At 27.0% G+C, this 23164-nt stretch overlaps 1 protein-coding gene across 3 annotated transcripts in view; it reads right to left on the reverse strand.

Moving 5' to 3' along the window:
- LOC102677026 (zinc finger protein 1) overlaps positions 1–14884 on the reverse strand; it is a 31549-nt gene extending 16665 nt beyond the window's left edge. For 2 of the 3 annotated variants that reach the window (XM_006623727.2, XM_006623726.2), the window contains exon 1: positions 13788–14878. In XM_006623727.2, coding sequence (XP_006623790.1) covers positions 13788–13821 — 34 coding nt within the window. In that variant the 5' untranslated portion in view covers positions 13822–14878. Of the gene's footprint in view, positions 1–13787 lie in introns of all 3 variants that reach the window. The other variant, XM_006623728.2, reaches the window with a different exon arrangement.
- Between the last annotated feature and the right edge of the window lie 8280 nt (positions 14885–23164).

Here is a 23164-nt window from a genome sequence, read left to right on the forward strand (position 1 = left end):
TCGCGAGAATTTCTAAGAATTTTAAGAAATCTCAGTTGTAATCTTAATAAATTTCAACCGCGATAAATAATTTCGATGAAATTGATTTTGGTGAAAAGTTTGAACCAATTAAGTTGAATTATCGGTTTTAGTCTTTTTGCATATATGAAGATCATTTTATTATATAAAAATATATTTTATAATTTAGAGAAAAATTAAATAATACGTTCTTATTGTTTTATTTATTTATAAATAATTATTTATTAAATTATTTATAAATATTATTGTTTTACTCATATAAATAGCAACACATGTAAGCGTCAGATATGAATTTTTGAATTATTCACAAATATGATAAAATAATAAGTATGATCATTAAGTTTTCTAAAGAATATTTGTGATTGTTAAATAATTTGCAGTGTGTGATAAAAAATTCAATTTTCTAAGTCATTATTTTTTGTGATAAATCAACACATATCCTTAAAGACTATGGAATTAACTCTTTTAAATCATTTAAATCCAATATTTTATTGCAAGAATTTACAATATTATATCTCAAGATCACATTATATTTGTATAGTCATATCTATAAATTATAAAATATTAATTTTCTTAAATTTTCTTAAATTCTTAATTATTATCAAAATTATAATTACAATATACAATTTCTCCTATAATTGTTATGATTCTTTCTATGATCGAAAAATCAAAAAAGGAACAAGAAATAATGATAATTTTATTTGATTATTTTATTTTTATTTCTAATTTTATTATTTATTAATTTCATTTTTAAAAAACGCAATATGTATATATGATATAAATATATCACAGACATACATATTGTACATATCTATGATAACATTTTATTTATTATATTTATTATGTGTTTTTTAGGTATATATAGAAAGGGATATATAGGGATATATAGAAATTTTAATTAATTTAATTATTAATTTTATTATCATTATTAATTAGTATCAAATTTATAAAATTATTATGAAATTACATGTTTGAACACAAATTTTTCATATTGCGGAGTAGGATATTTCAATTCATAAATATAAATCCTATTGTATTAAATATAATTTCAAAAAAAAAAGAATTAAAAATATTTATGTTATTGATTTTTTTCTTTAAAACTAAGATATATTATCTACTCTAGTTTCACATAGATTTATTAAACTTATTTAATATACATTATACTTTAATGTACATTTAACGTATCGGTTCGATAATTTATTAAATTATCATGCAATATCGAATACAAAAATTGTCCATTTTTAAATAAATATTATGCTTGAATCATGATGAGATATAAAAGCTGGATATAATAAGAATGAACTATAAAAAGAAGATCTACGAAGGGATACGGGATCAAATTTCTTGCAATCAAAATACGACACGATCCATTGCTCTATGCCACTACTGCATCATTTATCTTATCGCAGTAAAGGAACACTAAGAACGGTATTGCAAAACACGGGAGCACACTGTGCGCAACTTTTTGCTAGATCTTAAACGTCAATACAAGAAATTTCCATTTCCTATCAGTAATAATATTAATGATCTTATACATTCATTGTATTTTCTATTTTTTTATTTTTTTTATTTTATATAATATAATATATTATATAATATATATAATATATATTTTTTAAATAAATATATTACAATATATTATATTATATAAATATTAATATAATGTATTAAATTACATTATATGATATACAATTATATACTAACTTATTAAATTACAATTCATATTTCTTAAATTTGATTTCATTCATTTGTCACTATATCGTATTCAATACCATTCCTGAGAATATAATAGATATTTAAATATTCTCTGCATCTTTAGACGGCAGAAATGGCAAACCGTTATTATGTAAAATTTTGATTAATACGTATATCATCATTTTCTATGATTATGAATCTTTTAAATAAACAGAATTTAATCAAATTATTTTTACATATAATCATTACTTGTATATATGTACAAGAATAAACCATTTTTATATACAAAATAGATATTTAGTAATATAAATTTATTAGATACTTTATATTACATTATAAATAATGAATTAATATTTTTTTCTAATTTTTGTAAATTTTGTTTATCTGTAATTATGATATCAGAAAAAAATTTTTTATAAATTAAAATTAATTAAAAACTATCTTAGATCGCCAATATCGTAAAAAAAGTTAACTAGTTTTGTATTATTATTTACAGAAAAAAATATTTTCGAAAATTTAGATTTGTTTGAAAATAATTTAATTAAAGGAATTTGCATAAAAAAAATTAAGAAAAAAAATTTGTGATGAAATCAATTTATTTTATTTTCATTAAACTAAATATTAATATTTACTTTTGTTATTAGTTTTGTACTTATTTATAAAATAAAACATTTAAAAAATCTTTATTTTATTTCATATAAGAATTAAAAAATATTTTCTGTGAATGATAATTATTTAAAATTATCCAAATTATATATATCCTGAAATTGATAATACAATATGAATGGAAGTGAAAATAAAAAGTGAAAAAATAAAGTATTTGGTTTTCAAAAAAATGTTTGAAAAAATACAAGCAAAATTTTTCGATTAGATATGAATGAATTATCAATAGATAATTATTCTATATATAAAAATAAAATATAAAATTTTATTACATATTTTTGAAAGAATTGAACATATATAGTTAAAGAAATCGTAATGTTAATTTCGTAATGCGTAATATTAAAAATTGAATTTAAAAATTCAATTTGAAAATTTAATTTTTTCGGAAATTAATGAAAAAAAAATTTAATTTATATTTTTTGCTTATTATTATGTAAAGTAATTATTTATCAATAGTTCATTTATATTTAATTAAGAAATAAATTTCGCGTGTATTTAAAAATTTATCGATTTATTTTATTTATTTTTTTATTTATTTATTTTTTTATATAGAATTATATAGAATTACATCTCGTCCAATTATATCATCAATAATAAAACATTCTGTATAAATACAAAATGCAAATATTGCAATCAAATTTATCAAATTTTTGAATAATAATATTATTTTTACATGGATAGTTAACAATTTATGAATGGTAACGGCATTGATTTTATCTTATTATAATACCAAAGTATCTTATATTTTATGTTACTTTATATATTTACTCTTATATTTTATGTTAATTTATTTAATTAATCAAATCACGACATTTAAATTAAATATAACATAAAATTTCGGTTAATCAAACTGTGAACTACAATTTAATCAAATTTTAAATCAAATTTAATTTAAATTTACGAGAAAAATAGATTCATTAAGCTTTTCATAATTTTGCATTAAATTTTCCACAAATTTTTCTTAAATACATATTCTTGATCGAACTTTCCTCAGACTTTTCATCACGAATTAAAGAGCTAATTTGTCATGTGGAGAAGAGCGATTCCTCTTCGTGCTCTCTCATTCGAGACGAGCGGTTCGAAGAAGTCACGTTTGGCGCAATAATTATTTAACAGAAGAACATATGTATCGATTAACGATCATGCGAATTTCCCTCATAATTCCTCGGTAAACTGTCTGGTTCGATGTCTCTAGACAATGTGCTGTGTCTACTGCTGTATTAAAACCGCATGTCTCATTGTTTCTATTTTTAAAGATCGGAGTTACGTGGTTTGCCATCAAGGTATTTATCAGGGGAAATGAGACCGAATACTTTCCTCATTCTACGAGAAATTATATTTCTATTGAAATATTGATTTTATATACAATGTAAAATTCAATAAAATTTTATTGAACAAATATAAACTATGATAATATTAAAATATAATTATGATAGTATAAAAGTTTAATGCTTGTATTAATTTAGAAGATATAAATATAAGTGAGAAAAAGAATTCCTTCATTATAAAAAAATTATTAAAAAATTCACAAATTAAAAAATTTTGATTTTAATGAAAATTTATATATATATATATAGGATTTAATGGATAATATAAATTTTTAGGAATATCATTTTCAAAAAATGAAATTAATTCTCAAGTTTCTTTCGATTTTTTTTTATATTTTGAATACAATTTTGCTTGAGAATATTTTATATAATATAATAATACAATACTAAAATCTGAACATTTTATAATTTTAAGTTTTATTCCATTTTTATCAATATAAAATTCATAAAATTATAGGGATTTGTTAAAAAACGAAAAAATTCATTATAATTAATTTAATTTTTTTGAAATTTTGCTAAAAAAATATTTTATATATTATTTTATATAAGCTAGTATGCTATTATGCGTTATATAAACCATTATGTTATATGTACATAAAGTTTCATTAAAAACGGAGGATTTTTATAAATTTTTATAACTTGATAGTTGGTTTTAAGTTAACTAAAATATATGAAAACTTTTGTTTCTTATTTATAAAATCTATAAAAGATATATATATAAAATATATCTATAAAATATAAAAACTATAAAAATTATTTTATAAATTTAAAATAATTTTTTTAAAATAATTAATTAAAATCTTTGAATGAATTTTTTGTTATTTAATGTTTTTAAAGTCTAGAAAATAATACAAATAAAATGTAAATATATTTTTCTTATGAACCGCAAAAAGTTTAACCGAGATCGAAGACATGACAATATCACTATACTTTCGCGATAAATAAATGTTTTTCTGCTTGGAGAAAGCGAGGTCATGCTTTTATAAGGAATTCGTTTCATTAATCGTTTTTTATAAGTTTTCAATAATTACTTTCATTTTAAAGTATTTCAAATCAATTCTTAAAATAAACAATTAAAAAATAACAATTTAGATAATTAATAATATAGATAATGCTTTAAATTAAAACAACAAAGGAGATAAAGAATCATAAAATATTATTTTAATCAAATAAATGTAGATATATATCTTGTATCTCCTAAAATTTATAGCATTATTCAACATATAAAAAAATATATATATATAATGAGAAAAAGATGACAAATTCTTAAGAAATCGATTTTTAAAATTGTAAAGATAAATTTTCCAACAAATATGTATGAATCAAAATAGCAATGAAAAAAAGTATTTAATTGAATCAGAAAAAATTGAAAGAATTCCAAAAATCTAATCTATTGAAACAATTAAAAAAAAAAATTTCATTATAATATTATACAATGCAATCAAAAAATATAATATTTTAAAAAGTTCCAAATCCAAGGTTACGGAAGCCATAATGAAGCAATTCATCCTATAAATACAAAATAGAATCGACGAACGAAAAATCTTAGAACACTATAGTAATCGAAACAAAAAACGTTCCAGAAAGTTCCAAGGTTACAAATGCTACGATAGAAACTTGACTTGTGGAAACAAAATATAGCAAAACAAACGAAAATAAATCAAACAAAAGAAGATAAAAATCTCATAACATCGCAACGCAACTACAAATCAATCGAATGTTTTAAAAAAATTACAGTTCCAAGAGGTTACGGAAATGAAATAGAGAACAAAAATTTCATAATATCGCAACGCTTCAATTTAATCGAATGAAAAAAAAAAAAACATTTTAAAATTCCAATACGTTACAGTTCTAACGTAATAAAATATAATGGAGAAACTCGACGTATGGGAGCGAAATAGAGGAGGAACAGAGAGAAAGGGCCCGGTATACTTTCGAGTTTGGGCAACACCTTGATCGAGGGGGGAAGGATGGCGCGCTTGCTTACGTCACTTGGACAACGTGGTTCACACACAGGCCATAAAGGCGCGTTTGCACGGCGCCGAAGATGCGGCATGGCGATCCCGCTGACGCCGCCGCTGCCGCGTGCGAAGTAAACGATTTGTCGGAGAGGTCATTGAGCTTGATAGGGCGCGGCCGCCATCTTCCACAATGTTCAAACCACTTCTTGACGAGTTTTGTGGCGACGCTCGACACCGCGTGCCCGACCAGAAACGATCCCTACACGAGCTCTTCGACTCGATTGCTCTATTAACGCATCGTTGGACAGTATGTTTAAAGACCGGTTGTTAAACATGATTGCGATGATTTTCTTTATTTTTAGGCTCATTCGCGTCGACATTACGCCATCTTGTCGGAGTTAGCTTTATTAGATACTTTTATTTCAGAATTTGAATTTCCTTTTATGATTTAAACAATTTTTTTTTTAATTGATTATAAGCCAAAATTGTAAGAATAATTCTTTTCTTGAAATTGATTTATAATTGCGATATTTTATTTTTTAAGTTTTTGCTATTAAACGAAAATTCTAAGAATTTATCTAAACATTTAAAATTTTACGTCGAATTAAATTTGATATTGTATTTTAACATTGAAATATATTTAATTTAATGGAAATTGAATAAAAATTAATAGAAATAAATAAGAATAATTCAGCAGAAATTGATAAAAATATAGACATTTTAATGCAAAGATATGAATATTTGAATTCAATATTTGAACTTTTTATGAATTATGAAAATATACCGAATTTTGTTTCAATCATGAGTTAATATTTTCTTTCTTAACTTAGATATACAAAATTCAAAATTGAATTATTTGCATTATTCACTAAAATTAAATCTATTATATTTTGTAATTTTAATTTCTTTCCAGATTCAAATAAAAGCATTATCAATTTATTTCTACAAACACGAAAGAATTCTCAATGCTTCAAAAGATCGAAATATCTATTGCAAAAAAGCATAAAATACGCGTCTTAAATAGGTATGTATTAAATAGCAATTTCCAAACGAAGTTGGGAAATAGAACAGTTTAAAAAGAAACGATTCGACGATTGTAAATCTTCAGTAACGTTCGTGATTCAACACAAATGGCACCGTTATTTTACAGCATTGTGTACGCGCGAGCCAATCAATGGAACGCGCGCACCAATTGGTCGTGGGCTAAATGCCGACCAATCGGTTGCATCAATTTCATCAATTAATTCAAAACAAATGTTTGAAAACTCCATAATCATTCCAAACTAATAAAAAATGTAAAGCATAAAATTATCAAAATTATTTTGTCGATCTCTTTCCTAAATCAGTTTTAATTTTATAATACATTGGATGATGAATCCATTCAAGAAGAACTTATTTTGAAAGTCGATAACGAATGACCATGATTTTATCAACATGAATTAATATAAACCATAATATATTGAGATAGTAAAATCAATTAAATGTAAAATCAATTAAATTACAATCGAATGTGAAAACTAATATTTTGACAGATTTATAATCAGATAATGATTTGAAATTTCAGAAATTTAAAATAAAATGCAAAGTATTCATTCTAACTGCGATGAAATCATACCGCTTCCTAATAGTTTAATTTACTATCTCATTATAACCTGTACTATGTATATTAGTCAAAATCAACGAATATGATAAATGATCCAAATAAAATGAATAAAACTTCGCTACAGTTCATTATTGACTGATCATTCATACAAGATATCAAAGACACCATCTCTTTAAAAATTGATTCTCAATAAATCAGTGCTCTTGAATATTTCGCGTGATTTTTGTACAAACATTTATACAACCTCGATATATTCGAACAGGATTATCGTCGAGGATAATACAACTAATAATAAGAAAGAGGGAAACCATTCAAAATTGTGCAATTCGGGTCACGAATGATTCAATGGACTAGTTGTTTATCAAGAAACAATGGTTTATTGGCAGCAATTACGAGACGACACTACGATTATCCGATTGAAAATATTTTCATTATTAAAACATAATAACAATGTCGTATTGCGATATTATGATGTACAAATCGATATACTTTGTTATTGCTTTTCTTGTTATTAAGATTCACACCGTATTTTTTCTTTTCATAAATCATAAATTTTTAAAGATTAAGTTGTTTTCATTAAATTCTTCTTATGAGAGTTGTTTTCCATTGATGAGAATATTTATTTATATATTTTAATTATTAACTTTTAATATATCGCTTCTAATTTATATAAAATAGTATTTTAAATACATTATATAAATGTATTTTAAATATAATATAAATAAATATCATTTTCAACGTGAATGAAGTTTTTTTTATCCTTTCTCAATAAGAGATATTTTCTTTAATTCTAATTATCAAAATATATCGATAAATATGAAAGTTTAAAGAAAAGAATTATTTTACTATTTTTTAAATTTATTATTATTCCATTTTGTAAATTAAATTCTTTACGATGTTGAAACAAATCGAAAGAGACGAGATACGCAACATAAATGTGAGTGAAACGATAGTGTTACTTTGCTATCGAAAAAAAAACAATAATTACGTCACGTTATATTATCGTTTTACATTGTAATAGCGTGAATGAATTTGATGCCACTTGGTTGCTCGCGATCCATGACTTCCACGAAACCTATCGTAATGTGTATCACAATTTCTCGTTTCATTCGAGATTACAAACAATTTTGCGTCTTATGTAAAGCAATATAATAATATCTTTTTGTCAATTTATATTTTTATTAATAGGTGTTTTTATCGAATTTTCTCTCTTATATATAATAAGATTTTAGAAAATTTATAATCTTACATTTAATCAAATTGGAAATTAAAAATTTAAGTTCTTTTCTTTTCAATTACTTTTGTTGATTTTTTTTAAATTATCATTAAATTTTATTTTTCATTATTATACTGTTAATCATTGCTAAAATAATTTTTAAAAAAAAATGAGAAAACTAAATAAACTAATTTAAAACATACGAGACATGGAATGCGTCAAGGTATAAACTACAATGAAACAAGCAAGTAAATATAGCTATACGGTCGACCTCGTACCATCGAATAAAGCTAATTACTCTTTTATCGTCGTTTGTTGTTTGAGAATTTTGTAAATGCATGCGTGTATCTAAGCGTACAATGTTTAAAAATATTTATTTATAATTCGGCTTAATCAAAAATTAATATATATTTTGTAAACTTAATCAAATCAGATAATTAAATGATATATTAAAAATCGTTAATATATCATTATTATGTTACTTAACTTTAAATCTCAAAAAATTTTTTTTTCATTTTTTTTCTTTATTTTAATGAAGAAAGTATATATATATTTTTTCGAATTATATTCTATTTTGAATTATAAAAATATAATCAAAAATATATAATTAAGTTGTCGTATAGTTATCACAATTAATAATAATTTTATAAAATATAATATAAAAAATATAAAAAATAATATTATAAAAAATTATGAATGTATAAAATATGATAGATTACATAGCATGAAGCAATTCTTTTAATAGATTATCATTTCAAGGAAATGAAATTAACATTATAGTTTTTTTTTCAATATCTTTTTCTTTTTAAATATAATATTATGATTATATAAAGCAAGATTTAAAATAATAAAAAGATCTGGTTGCACTGCGAGAAATATTACAAGTAAAATTATATTCAAAAAATAAAAAAAATGATTTTTTTGAAAATAAAAATTTGTAAATTGATTTCATATATTCAAAGAAATTTAAAAAAAAATGTATAATTCATTAATGTTTTATATACTTATAAACTTCCGTTAAAATTTACAAATTGGATGAATTTTCTTATAAAATAATATGAAAAACTTTTATGATTGATTAAAATATATCATATTTTTAAAATTTATTATTCTTGAGATTTAATATTATTATACTTTATTTATTATTTTATTACTTTATTTTATCAAACTTTAATGTGTATAATAACTTTAATATTAATTTTTAAACTTAATGTTAATATTAACTTTTAATATTATAATGTCATTATTATTTACGATATCGATAAAATATAATATAATAAATATTATATTAATGTTTCGATCAATATATACTTGCTCAACATAAATTAAATGCAATTTCCTTTTTTTTCTTAAATAATTTAATAACGCAAAGATGTGAAAGATTTATTAGTATAATAAATAATAAATAAAGCAATTAAATATTAAAGTGTAAATATTAAATGTACATAATGTTTTCGTTGTATTTCATTAATCAAAAATATAATTTTCAATATCTCATCATATGAGTGAAAATCTAAAAAATTACAATAAAAAATTACAAAAAAGACATTGAATAATGTTTGTGTTCTACGGTATTAAATAATTTAATGTCAATTCTTCCTTAAAAATGGTATTTACAAGAAGAGAACAAAAAACTATTGTTATATTTTCCTTCAAAGACGACGATCACTCGTTTTCCTTTGTTCGCGACGGGAACCAGACATTTTCGCAATCGCATCGATGGTTCGCGCGTGCAACTCGATTATTCGTCCGCGTTTCGCTGAAAAATACAGAAACAAACGGCACCGAGATAACCGACCGCGAACAAGAGATAACGGAAACGAAAGAAGAGACTGAAGAACACGCGGGTAGATGACTTAGTGAACTGCATACAACACGAACTGCCACCGATATAGTAACGTCATTCATCGTGAAATATGGGAAATGAACGACTTATCTGTCGACAAGAATAATGTTCTGTCTTTCTTTTCATAAGCGTTACGATGAAACAAAAGAATCATCTTCAAAACGAAATGGGAAAATTCGGCGAACTTCTTCGGCTTGGCATTTGTTTCGAGAATTTGATTTATATGTGCAGACAATGATTTGATTTGTTAAATTAAACATAACATATCTGAAAATGGGACATTGCGTTCTTATGAAATATAAATATCTACATATATTCTAAAGATCCAAAAAAGAATTTTTCATACAAGGATGGTCTGGAAATAGATTTCTCATAGAAAAATAGGAAATAGATTTCATCATTGAAAATTATGAAAAAAATTATAAAAAGATTTTTTTAATATTTATATCGATATCATAATTCCATATCTTATTATCATTTCAATAAAACATTTTTTCATAATTTATTTTCTCATATTATAATCAATTTAGAGCAATAACATAACCTAATATAACCTAATAATAATAATAATAATAATATTTCAAAGGCAACTGTTAATAATACATATCAAGAATAGTACAAATTACATTATTCTATCTATCTCAAAATAATCAAGAAATCTTTCTTTGAAACAAATAAAATCAACAAGATTTCAAAAAATACTTTGTGATTGATTGTTCATTCGCACGAGATAAATATTTACTTAGAAGCAAATCGGCAAAGACTACAATTTTGTTGCGGCCTCAATTCATCGAGGGCGGTAGAATCGATTGTGAATGGCCATTGCTGGAATCCTTTTAGAACGCGATATATTCTACTCTTTTTCCGCTCTCAAAAATAGAGCTTCCAAGAGCCGAATAGATAAATATTTTTCCACGTTTCAAGCCGATTGGAAGCCGATTCGTCTAATAATTGCCATTATATCAAGCACGATAATTCTTAAAGAAGTGATTGATCTTAATCTTTTTTAAGTGTCAAATTTCTAGCGATGAGGTTGAGATAGATTTGATTATCGATATCGTTCATAAGTTCATTTAAATTGGACCATCATAGAGGATACTTCGTTTGTTTCTTGTGTGATTGGCAAGACGCCACGGGAAATACAATACATTTTTTATCGTCGTAATAACACTCAAATTGAGACTTTCTTGACTTTAAGATATTGATTTTCAAATGAAAAAAATTTCCACAAATCAATACAAAAACTTAATTTTTGTTCTAAACTTGAATACGAATTTTATTTGAAATGAAAATAAAAAATACCTAATTTAATCAGTTTCAACTGAATTATTATTCTTATTTTTTATTAGAAATAAGTTATTTATGTTTTATAGTAAAATAATCATTGTTAAATAATTTAATTTCTAGTTAAATAAAATGTTATCTGTATAATTATTTTTTAACATTTTACATATAAATATGCGTAATAATTTTAGTTTATTTGAAAAACTAAAATGATGTGAAACCTATTTACATAAATAAAATTTTTATTATGCTAAATACTTAATGAATTTTTTATGTCAATTATAATAATTTACATTGTCTGAGTCGTTTATTTTTGGAATATTTTACTTTGCAATATTTTACTTCACTTTATTTGTTGAATGTTTTTATTGAATTTTTTGAATTTTAGATGTTATTAACAAAGAATTAATAATGTAAATTGATTAAATTTCAATTTAATTTGTCGAAGAATTTTCTATTACGAATTCAAAGAGCGTTTGAAAGGTTTTAAGCTCTTTGTTTTATAAATAAATGTTTGAAATATTTTGTTATACGTCATTGTACGTCATTAAAAGAACAATATTTAAACAAACTATGTATGAAACATGAAGTTCTTTGTTACAAAAATAATTGCTTAAGTATTCTGCGAGTTAAAAAGTTTTTGATTGAACAAATTTATGATTGAAAAGACAATCGTTTAAATATTCTAATATTTACATAATACGTATATCTATATGATTTTCAAGCAATTCTAATGAAATTTTATTTAAAAGAATCAAATATTCCATATTATAAATATAACTATATAAATATTGAATTTTTACAAATAGCAATTAAATAAAAATTCAATTTAATAAAACTCAATCCTTTTATTACAGAAATAATAATTATTAGCTTAGTCTAATTTATAAATATGGAATTTGAACAAAATTGATGATTGTTGATCTACGAAAATAGGAGAGTAAAAATCATCGAATTTCAAAGTGATTCTTCTCACTCAAAAATACGAGAACAATATTTGAAACCAAACAGCCGTCGCACACCGATCATATCTTAATTCATTTCGCACATTTGTGTTATGAAAGTAGTATGGATTGGGTCTAAAGTTCAATCAACATACACATACACAAGCTCTACCGGCATGAATCACGAAAAAATCAGAGCTCATCGTTAGGTGACGCGACGCCAATGGCAAAACGCGATAAAAAATGTCCACGAATCAATGCAAAATTACGAAACCTCTCGATTTCAATAAAAAAAAATATTTTTCTCTAGATAAAAATACAGTCACTGCATTTAAGGTTAAAATACACGTGTGACATTTAACATTGAATGCTATTCTCTAATGACATGTTTCAAATTTCTACAATTATTTGTAGAAATTTATTTTCAGAAATATTTATTAAATAATAAAGTTTATGATTGAATTATATAAAAATTTTATTAAAGAATAAATTGATTTATATCACTACTATATTAATTTTTATTTTTTTTTTCTATTGAAATACAAACGTATAGCAATGTTATTAAATAATTAATCTTGTATATAAATCATAATTTATTTAATACAGATTTAGATATATTTAATAGAATGATATATTAATTTCTTGAAATTTATATAAATATTTCTATTATATGTCATTTCATTGAAAAATAGTTTTCATGAATGTAATGCGCATGCGTAGAATGCACGCGTATATTAAACACAACATATTCGACTATGTGCGCGCATGCATGTACATTGCATATTTATGAATAACTACACGAAGAAATCACGTGTATGTTTTCGACTTTATAAATTTGTAAAGAGAAATTTTATTATCAATGAAAATCGATACAAAATAATCTAACGTTAATATAATCGAAAAGTAAACATATTAATTATGTTAACAAAAATATATCATATGATCAAAGTAAAATATTTAAACATTGTTGTTTTATATATATCTTTTTGCATGAAAATATAAAAACAATATTATGAAACTAAGACATATATTTTAATGTATACAAATTTGATTTATATAATTTTTAATTTTTTATTTTATAAAATAACTAAATATTCACATATCATAATAAAAATCAGTATTTATTTATAAGTTAATTTCAAAAGAATTGCTATTAATATAAATCGCGAAAATATGTATTCTATATGCGCGTATAGAGAATAACAGTTACAAAGAGAATAAAAGTTTACCTTTGAACGTATTCCGGACGAGAGTCATGCTCATATTCGCGTGAGCGCGAGCCAATGCTCCCAGAGGTACGTCTTGCGTTTCTTCGACGATTCCGCCAGGTTGAATAATTCTATAGCCGCAGCACGTCTTGCGATCCCGCTCAAGAGTTCGTCCAGCGTGATCTGTGACGTATCAAGGTACAGCAACGCATGGTTGTACTACTACTTTCCGTTTTTCTGTTGAATCGACCGATAAATAAGTTGTCGATACGAAGTAACGATAATCGCCTGGTCTCGTATTGGAGAACATAGATACGAAATACAGGTCTTAACGTCCGTTCGTGCAACAGTTTAATGATGAAACAACAGAGAAAAATAGTCAGCACGATGCGTCGTGTGCTTTCGAAACAACAAATCCAAATGTTATTTCACATCCACCGTTCCAGTGCACATTTGTTTAATGTCATCTCTTGTTCTGTCTTTCATTTGCTTTTAGGTTACGTACAGTTATGACCGGCTGCTTCGTATATATAAGAATCAAGTGAATATTATCATTGCGTCTTCGTCACCGATGATTGAGTATCGGTATTCAGATATCCACATGCCGGCGAACGGCTTAAATCATATGACAAGCACAAATGATCAGCATTTGTTGCGACCGCAATCGTTAAAAGCAATCGTATCACCGCGCGCACAACGAGTTCAACGAAACACAGGAATGTTGATCACGTTTCTTCTCTTTGATGCGAAATAGACGAATAAGCCAAGTGTTAAATATGGAAGAGACAGAAAAGGAGCGATAAAGTGATAATAGGGACAGAGGTGAGAGGTGGTGAAGAGAGCAGCCAAAAGATGAGGGAAAGAGAGAGGTTATGTGCAGACGACGACAGGAGAAATTCCAGCGGGCGGCAGCGCTGAGGTCCACGGATAGTTCATTCGTTCCTTCGTTCCCCTCGTCCGATAAGTGACGATTCCACGACGATGATTCGAGAGAACCGATTGGGTGGGACGCGTTTTAGCCTTGTTGGATTTTCGATGTCCGTTTCGTCGTATATGTCAAAGGTCGATAATTACGACAATCTTGAGATTTTTTGAAGGATTTTTCAAACGGAAGAATAGATAATGAAATTTTATTTATTTCTTTTACATCCTCAAGTATAGCATGCTTTATCGTATGTAGATTTATTTAATTTCGCGTCCATACAAAAAAATCTTCTTTTGATTATCCTTTTGTGTTGATTCTTCTCGTTCGTTGTTTGAAAAATTGCTCAGATTCACACAAATAAGTATCGAAGAACGAATTTATAATATGGTGCGATACACTAAGGATTTCCTAATTAATTACACTTACACTCTCTCTTAATAAACCAGGATAAACGAAAAGAACAACGAAAACTAGAGGAAAGCAGCGTGCACTAGTTATATCCTTGGAAACGATTTGTGCAAAAAGCGATACGCTGCTCTTCTTCTGCCGCTTCCTCCTCCACCGCCTTTTCCTTTCCTACCGATTCTTTTCATTCGCGTACGCGTTTTCCCACGCACCGAAGCAAAAAATACACACTTACGGAGGCAGACTGGAGGGAAAGAATAGCGGGAAAAAGACGGAGAGAAGAAAGGAACGAGGGAAGTGCGATGGTAATCGGGAGCTGATGCTAGGGCATCGTAGAGAGCGGGCAAGGCAGAAATGTCGGTGTTACTACCAACTTGGAGTAGCAAGCACCGGTAAAACACGGTCCTAACTAACACACATGGAGACAGATTGGGGACTGCTGCTTCGGAGTTTACTATAGGATGGGACGGATGGTGATGGCGGCCGTAGCAGAGCAGCCACCGCCCCCATGCTTCTTCTCTCTCTCTTCGTCTCCCTCGTCCGATTCGAACGCCCCCACCACTAGATCTCTTTGCTACTTCCCTCCACTCTCTACTTCTCTCCGTAACCGTCCCAACTGTTCTCCTATTCTCCCCTCTATGCGTTATGATGGACACGCTGGAACTCCCCTCCTCAACATCTAACTCACCCCCTTTCTCTCCCACTCTCTTACGTTTCTCTCTACTTACATACATTTCCTCCTCTTCCTCTTGCTCTCCACAGGTTTGCTCGCCTTCCCTGGGCTATGAGATGTTATTCTCAAGCGATTCGTGCATACTATATATTCGTCTACCCGTGTCGTCGCCACATCCCCTACCTGCGTCGCATCTCGGCGTGTGCGTTGGCCGCAATCAAGGTCAGGAATGTAACCAGCCAACTACGGCGCCCTATGCTATCGATTCTGTCGCAAATTTCTTGATAATAACACAAATGGAGTAGCTAGAAGAAACTTATAATTGTGTACATTGTTTTTACTAATGTAATAATTTATGAATGCGACGAAGTTTCTTATCGTGGCTCATTCGTTCACCGGAAACCTGGTATCTTTTGGCTCATTGGCTCATGGACGTGATTGCCTCGTTATTTATCTACTGAAAGGAAGGATGCGTGTTGCGTCGATATTATATTTTCTTCTATATGACTTCCTCTTCACGTGTTCCGAATGCGCATCCTCGAAGATACTTCTCTGAAATACTGCTCGAATAGGATGTGTAAATCTACGAGAATGTTGCCATCAAGTATATTCACGTCAAATAAATTTCCGTAGCTATTTCGTAAAGGAAAATAGCTTTCAAGGAAAATAAAAATAAATGATGAAAATATTTTTTAACGTAAGAAATTTTTTTTTTTTAATCTTATAAAGTGATTTATCAAACAGATTTTCAGTTTATGAATTGAAAAGTATAAGATGTTTTGCAATCATGACTCGAATACCTCGAACTCGACTCGGAAACGAGATAACGTTCGGTAGCGCGTGCGGTTATCTTCGTCGATTCCCTTGACTTTTCACCGCCATGAGGTATGTAATACGTTTTAAAGTAGACAAGAAGCTCTTATTTGCGATGCAACCTAACGACAATACAATGATATCAATAAAATTTTCCATTCGTTCTTCTTCCTATTAAGAATAGTAACCAATGATAAACGATCAAATTAAAAATCAAAAAACATTCTAACAAAATATATTTAATATATCTAATATTACTTAATAAATAAATGAATTACGAAACATTGATCAATATATTAATAATGCTAATAATAAATGTATTAAATCGATTATTAAATCAATTTAAAATTCAAATTATCCATTTAATATTCTACAATTTCTTGCATTGATCATTGTTTTCTTTGAAGAATCAAATAAATCTATAATTATGTCAAGAAGGAAAGGACACAAGAAAGTGAAGTTAACCTAAGCATGGAGAGCTACAAGTTAGCTTATCATTGAAATTACGATATTAACGGTTAATGTATATGTATAACCGCGACGAAAGCAGAGACGGCAAGCAGTGGCGGCAGTGTCCGATACTATTATTAGTGTGCAGCTGCCTGCGAATTACTGAATGAAAGGGAAGGACCGCTTCGAAACAATATCCGAAAGAGACGGGAGGCACGTTGCATCGTTTAACCGACAGTCATCCAATGATTATTTAGAGCCAGATATACGCATGTGTGCGCTATCCAACGAAAATCGCACGAAAATCGTACATAATGGTCATGAATTAATTTCTAAATTAATGCATATTTCTTCATACTGGATTTAATTGAACTTGAAAAATTCTTGAATTGATTGATACGAATACAAAATTTATTATTTATTGAAAGCCGTGATATATTATTTTCAAAGTTATCTATTACATATTCGAATTTGCATATTGGTATTACAAGAAGTATAGGCAATTTTTAATATTATATTAGCTGCTTTGAAAGCGAAAGAATAATCCGACATGGAATCTTCTCTGATAACTATAAACGTTGATTCACATACAAGGAGAGAATTGTTTGTGAAATTAATTTGTGAGATGGTCATACATCTATTTTAGTCCCGAGTCATATGGAAGAATAAACATATATGTGTATATGTTATGTATACATATACTTCGGACTCGAGAGGATTGGAACAACTTGAGAAAAATCTTCTGAATAATTTGTATGTACTTTTTTCATTAGTATTATATTATTATTGTATATTAATTATATTTTGTTATATAATTTTAATATAAAAAATTGTTTAAATTTCTTACTTTTTTTATAAATTTATAAATTTTATATAAAAATTGTTAATCTTGAGAAAATTGTTAGTGTTGAGAAAAATAAAGAAATAATTATTAATAATAAAAGACAAATAAAAAGAGACTGTACACAATTTTCTTGTGTTCAAGTGTTAAACGAGAAGCGTCAGACTGCAATCGTTTAAAGCTGACTTATATATCAGCGAAAGCATAGTTGGACCATCTCCATTCAACGAGTACTGGCAATTAGAACCAATAGTTGCCGACCCTTTCTCCCAAAGGTCTTGTCTCGAGGTGTTGAATTTCTTGGTATCTCATCAATTGAACCTCCTCATTCCAGTATCTTAACAGGATACTCTAAGAACTCTTTTAATTAGCTATTTTATTATCAATTTTCTAAAACTATGATGATTATCTCGAATTTTGCCAAAATAATTCCTAAAAAAAGGTTATCAATAACGAAAATACAAAAATCATAATTTCTTAATTTCTTTTAAATTCTCTTTCAAAAATTGTTCGACTTGTTATATTCGTTTCTTAATTGAAAGTGTTATAGAATAGAGATTGTTGTTATCCTAATGATAAGAAATCAGTCCAAACATAAGATCTCCTTTCGTGGATACGGTACTGCACGATCTCTGGCGTGGCGGGTCCAGCAATGACGCGGAGATCACCGAGCGTGTCCGAATTCGGCCGATGTTAATCGAGTGGGAGTTGAATGTACTATGTGGTGGGGGTAACGCGTCTTCTTCGAAGGGGAATTCCCCGATGCTGGTGCGGTGTGGTGACCACACCGTGTCCCTTTTTGTTGCCGCCCATTAGGCGCCACCGCGGCGTGATTCGCAACCGTGTTTCTTTATCTTTGCTGTAGCTAGAGTCTGCAAACGTAACCGATTGCACGCGTTCTTTCCTATCTTTTCACCCTGTCTTTTTTCTATCCTTCCTCAATATCCTTCCCCTTCGGACAATAGCAGAGTGATTCACCGGGCGTAGGTACGATGTTTCTCTGTACATATGCGCGGAGATAAGTCGCCGCGTGCCACGTTTCGAGTTCCGCCTCTCAACGCATTATGATCGTGTTTCGACTTTTGAATTGTAGATAAAAATATAGAAACTGTTCTGAGAAGTATTTAGGCAAAAACTTAGGAAAGAATTCCTTTTATGACCTATTAAGTGAAGAACATTTATAAAGATATTTTAGAGGATATTTCTGTTTCTTATTATTGGTTTGTAAGAATTTATTTCTGAAAAATATACCTTTCCTTGTTGTTTAAAGTTTATAATATAGATCTCTTTTTTCTTAAACGACACTTAGGACCTAGACTTCGAGATTTATCTCGCTTATCACGTCTTGAAGATTGATATCTTTTAACTGAGTACTATCATTGTCCTCGAAAGCTTTTATCTTGAGTTATAAATTAATCGACAATGATAGGAATAATAAACGTTCGACGTGAACGTTTTTTTCCCGTTTGGTCCGCTCCAATTGAAGATAATCTTTTTTTTTTATTCAATATTTTTTTTTACGAGTTCATTGAGCTATGGAATCATATAGAATTCGATTTTTTATCTTTTATGGATAGGAATGAGAGAATGTAACTACGCAGCGTAGATTAATTGAATAGAAAAGCTAGTCCATACTTTATTCGCTTATTGCAAGGAACATCGGTCAATCGTGTTTTATCAGAGATTGCTTTCTTTTTATCCAGATAACACGTGCCTTTGTGCTACCATCTTTCACGAATGACTGATGCGTTGGCTCGCCTTCTCGTTTTTTAGTTCATACATCGATGAGTTCATTGCGACGGATTGAATTTTCTATGATTCATAATGCGCAAGATGATCGCGAATTTTAAATTATTCATAAAATTCTTCGATAAATTAAATTTATGTTTCGAAATCATTATAATATTAATATTATAAAATTGTGATCTCAAAATAATATTAATTCAAAGTTAATTTTTATTAAAATATTATATTATTATGTTGATAAAGATTTCAATTAAAATACTCGAAAATTATAAAATACTCGACAATCATTTTCTTTTCTTTTTAATACCGTATTGATATTTCAAAAAAGGTGACTTATCATAAAATTGATGTTCTTATCGTTTCTCTTGGAAAACGTAATGTTTTTCTCTCTGACCCACTCAAATTTCATCGTATCTTACAACCTTTAGCCCGGCCACCTATACAAAACCGAACATAAATGCCAAGGTTCGACAATTTGTCAGAACGAATGGGGACTAGTGGTTGCATATACATATACTTGTGTATAGGATGATTCATATGACTGTTTACGAAGCATGCATGCTCAATCTTGAAACCACAAGAAATATGAAAGATTAGTTTCAAGATTAGCAAAATATATAACTTCGAGTATAGATAATTAAGATAGATTTTTTCCTATTCAAATTTATTTCGGCTTGATAATTCTTATCATTTGATTATCTTCCAAAGATTATTAAACTTAAACTAAATTCCACATATGATTTGCAAAATATATTTTTTTAAATTTTCCATATCAACTAATACTTTTATTTTATCTTTATATTTTACTTTTATATAATAAGAACAATGAAAAATTATATATTCCATAAAATTAAATAATTCCTCTACAAATAAGAATATTTTTAAATGTAATTTTAAGAATTATTTTTTGATCAATCGTTTGTATCAATTGTATTGTGATTTTATATACAATTTATATTTCAAATACATTTACAAAATTTCATCAATTCATCGAAACCTGATGACGAACACACAATAGTTCTCCACATCCCGTCGTTAATACAAGTCGAAACAGCCATAGTTAATCCTATCGGGGATAGAAATCTCGTATTACGTGGATCACCCTGTATATAGATATAGAGACATAGAGAAACTCGGCCGGATCTGTAAAACTGAAGGCTCGTGGACAAAAACCTGACCTCTCGAACAACTGTGCACCATGTGTGCGCCACTTGTGCGCCTCTCTTCTCCCATTCTCTTTCCTTCCAATGATCGTACTCTCTCATGTTCTCTTTTCATTTCATGTCCGCGTGCTTCCCTCGCCTGCTATTTCTCTCTTTTCGACCCGCTTCCACGAGCTTCCCGATCGCGATTAATCAGGTATACATACGGCGAAAAACTGAAATGGAATCCACTACGCGAGTCTCGTTCTATACTTTTGTTCCTTCTTCTGTTAAGAGTGAAGAGGAACCATAGTTCTTCCTCGTCGTCACGAAAATAAGAAGTCAAGGCGTTCTCGAGAGGAACAAAATCGCCGCTTTGTACCTTATCTTCTCGTTTTCATCTTGCTCTTCCTCTTCTTTGCTTTTCCTTTGGTTTGTTTCTTCTTAATTTCTCATATCTCTTTTTTTTTTTGGAAAGATTATTTTCTCTCCTATTTATTTTTCTCGTTAAACAAAATTCTTTTTTCTTTATGGAATATTTGATTAGTTCTTTTTTGGCTTGGATATTATTCAATTTATTTATTTGAATTCACTCTTCTCTTATTAAATATTTATTTCTTATTAGATAAATATTTATATAAAAATTATAAGAGATTAGAATTATAATGGATATTGTTTATTTCTTAAAATCATATAACTTGTAGAAAATTATCTTATTTTAATTTTATGATTTATTATTTATTTATTATTATATTACTCCAATTATCATATCAATACATTATATATTAATTATTCCAAATATTTATTTGCTTCTTCTTTTTAATTTCAACTATTTTTTTATTTTATTAAATTTTTCAACTTCTACGGATTTTTATCTAAAATTAAATTATAATTAAAAAAATGGAATTTAAACGAGATTTAATCTTTTATAAATCATCATAATGCACATTATATTTTGTACATTTTGTATATTTTTGCAAATCAAAAATGTGTATTTTTTTGCGTTTCAATTTTATATGAATACATAATTATCCTCATATTTAATAATATCTAGTAATAAAAAATCAATAATTATCGTGTCTTATTCGAAAATGCGATATATATAATTGCGATATACTATTATATTATATTATTAAGAATTATATATACAATAACAATACATCAACCATAATTAACTATCGTTCATCGAAAAAAATGCTTCAGAATGTTGTAATCAATAAACACAATGTGAACTAATACGCGTTATCGTGGCGATATAACAAGGGTACCCAACGTTTTTAATACACGTCATGGATAAGTCACGACTAGTATGTCCGAGCACGAACAAAGTTAAGCGTATAATGTAGCAGGGGCAAGCGTGTAAATATTTGTTACGTTCTGATTTCTGTTTGCCGTAAGAACGTCGCTTGCAAAATAAGATAGGCACGAGTCTTGGCTACTGTATTGTTTCCCTTCTATTTTACAGTTACTACTAATTGAACCAATTAGTGATACAAAGGACAACATATTTACTTTCTTTCAGCATTAATCTGTTGAAAAAGTAACTAATTAAAATTTCGAATGAAATTACTTTAAATAATAATTATTAATAAACTTGATTTAAAATACTTGAATAATACTTTTATTCGCAGCTATTATAGTTGATTTTCTCTTCATATAATCTCAGCTGTTCGACATTACAATTATCTTCGGTTATTCGAATAATAAATAAATAATTTTGAATAATAGACACTATTGAAGTAATTTATTGAAATTTTATATTTATATTTATATTTTATAATTTTAATAATATTTATAACTTTTTAATTTATATTTCATTTTATTCTTAATCTCAATCGTTCAAATTTTATCTATTTCTGCTCTTTTTTATAAAAATTCTGTGCATAAAAACAATTATATATGAATAATAAATAAAAAATCATTTAAAAAATATACTATTTTTAAAGTTAAATAGATATCATTTGGAAAAGCTTACTATATCATAAATACAGTATTAATTGTATAATAAATACAGTATAATTAGATAATAATAAGGTGAAAATGTTTGGAAAATTAAATTAAATTAAAAGATGTTTATTTCAAAAATTTATTTTTGTAATTACTTTAGAATGTTAGTAAAATAGAAATAATTTTAATATTTTTCTAAAAGAAATTTATTTTCCAATTATTGAATTTTATATTTTATATCATCTTAGATTCAATAGATACTCTTTTATTAAAAATCTTTAATAATTTAAAAATTTTAATATCGTTACGTCAAAAGTTAAGAAAAATTTCTTAATGAGAAAATTTAATTTAATAAAATAAGATTTCATTAAATTTTTTAAAACGATTCTAATTTCTTCTATTTTATCTATATTGTCAAAGAACGACTTTGAAAATAATTGTAAAATTCTTACAACG

The sequence above is a fragment of the Apis dorsata genome, unplaced genomic scaffold, assembly GCF_000469605.1.
Source record: "Apis dorsata unplaced genomic scaffold, Apis dorsata 1.3 scaffold_935, whole genome shotgun sequence".
In the NCBI taxonomy this organism is placed as follows: domain Eukaryota; kingdom Metazoa; phylum Arthropoda; class Insecta; order Hymenoptera; family Apidae; genus Apis; species Apis dorsata.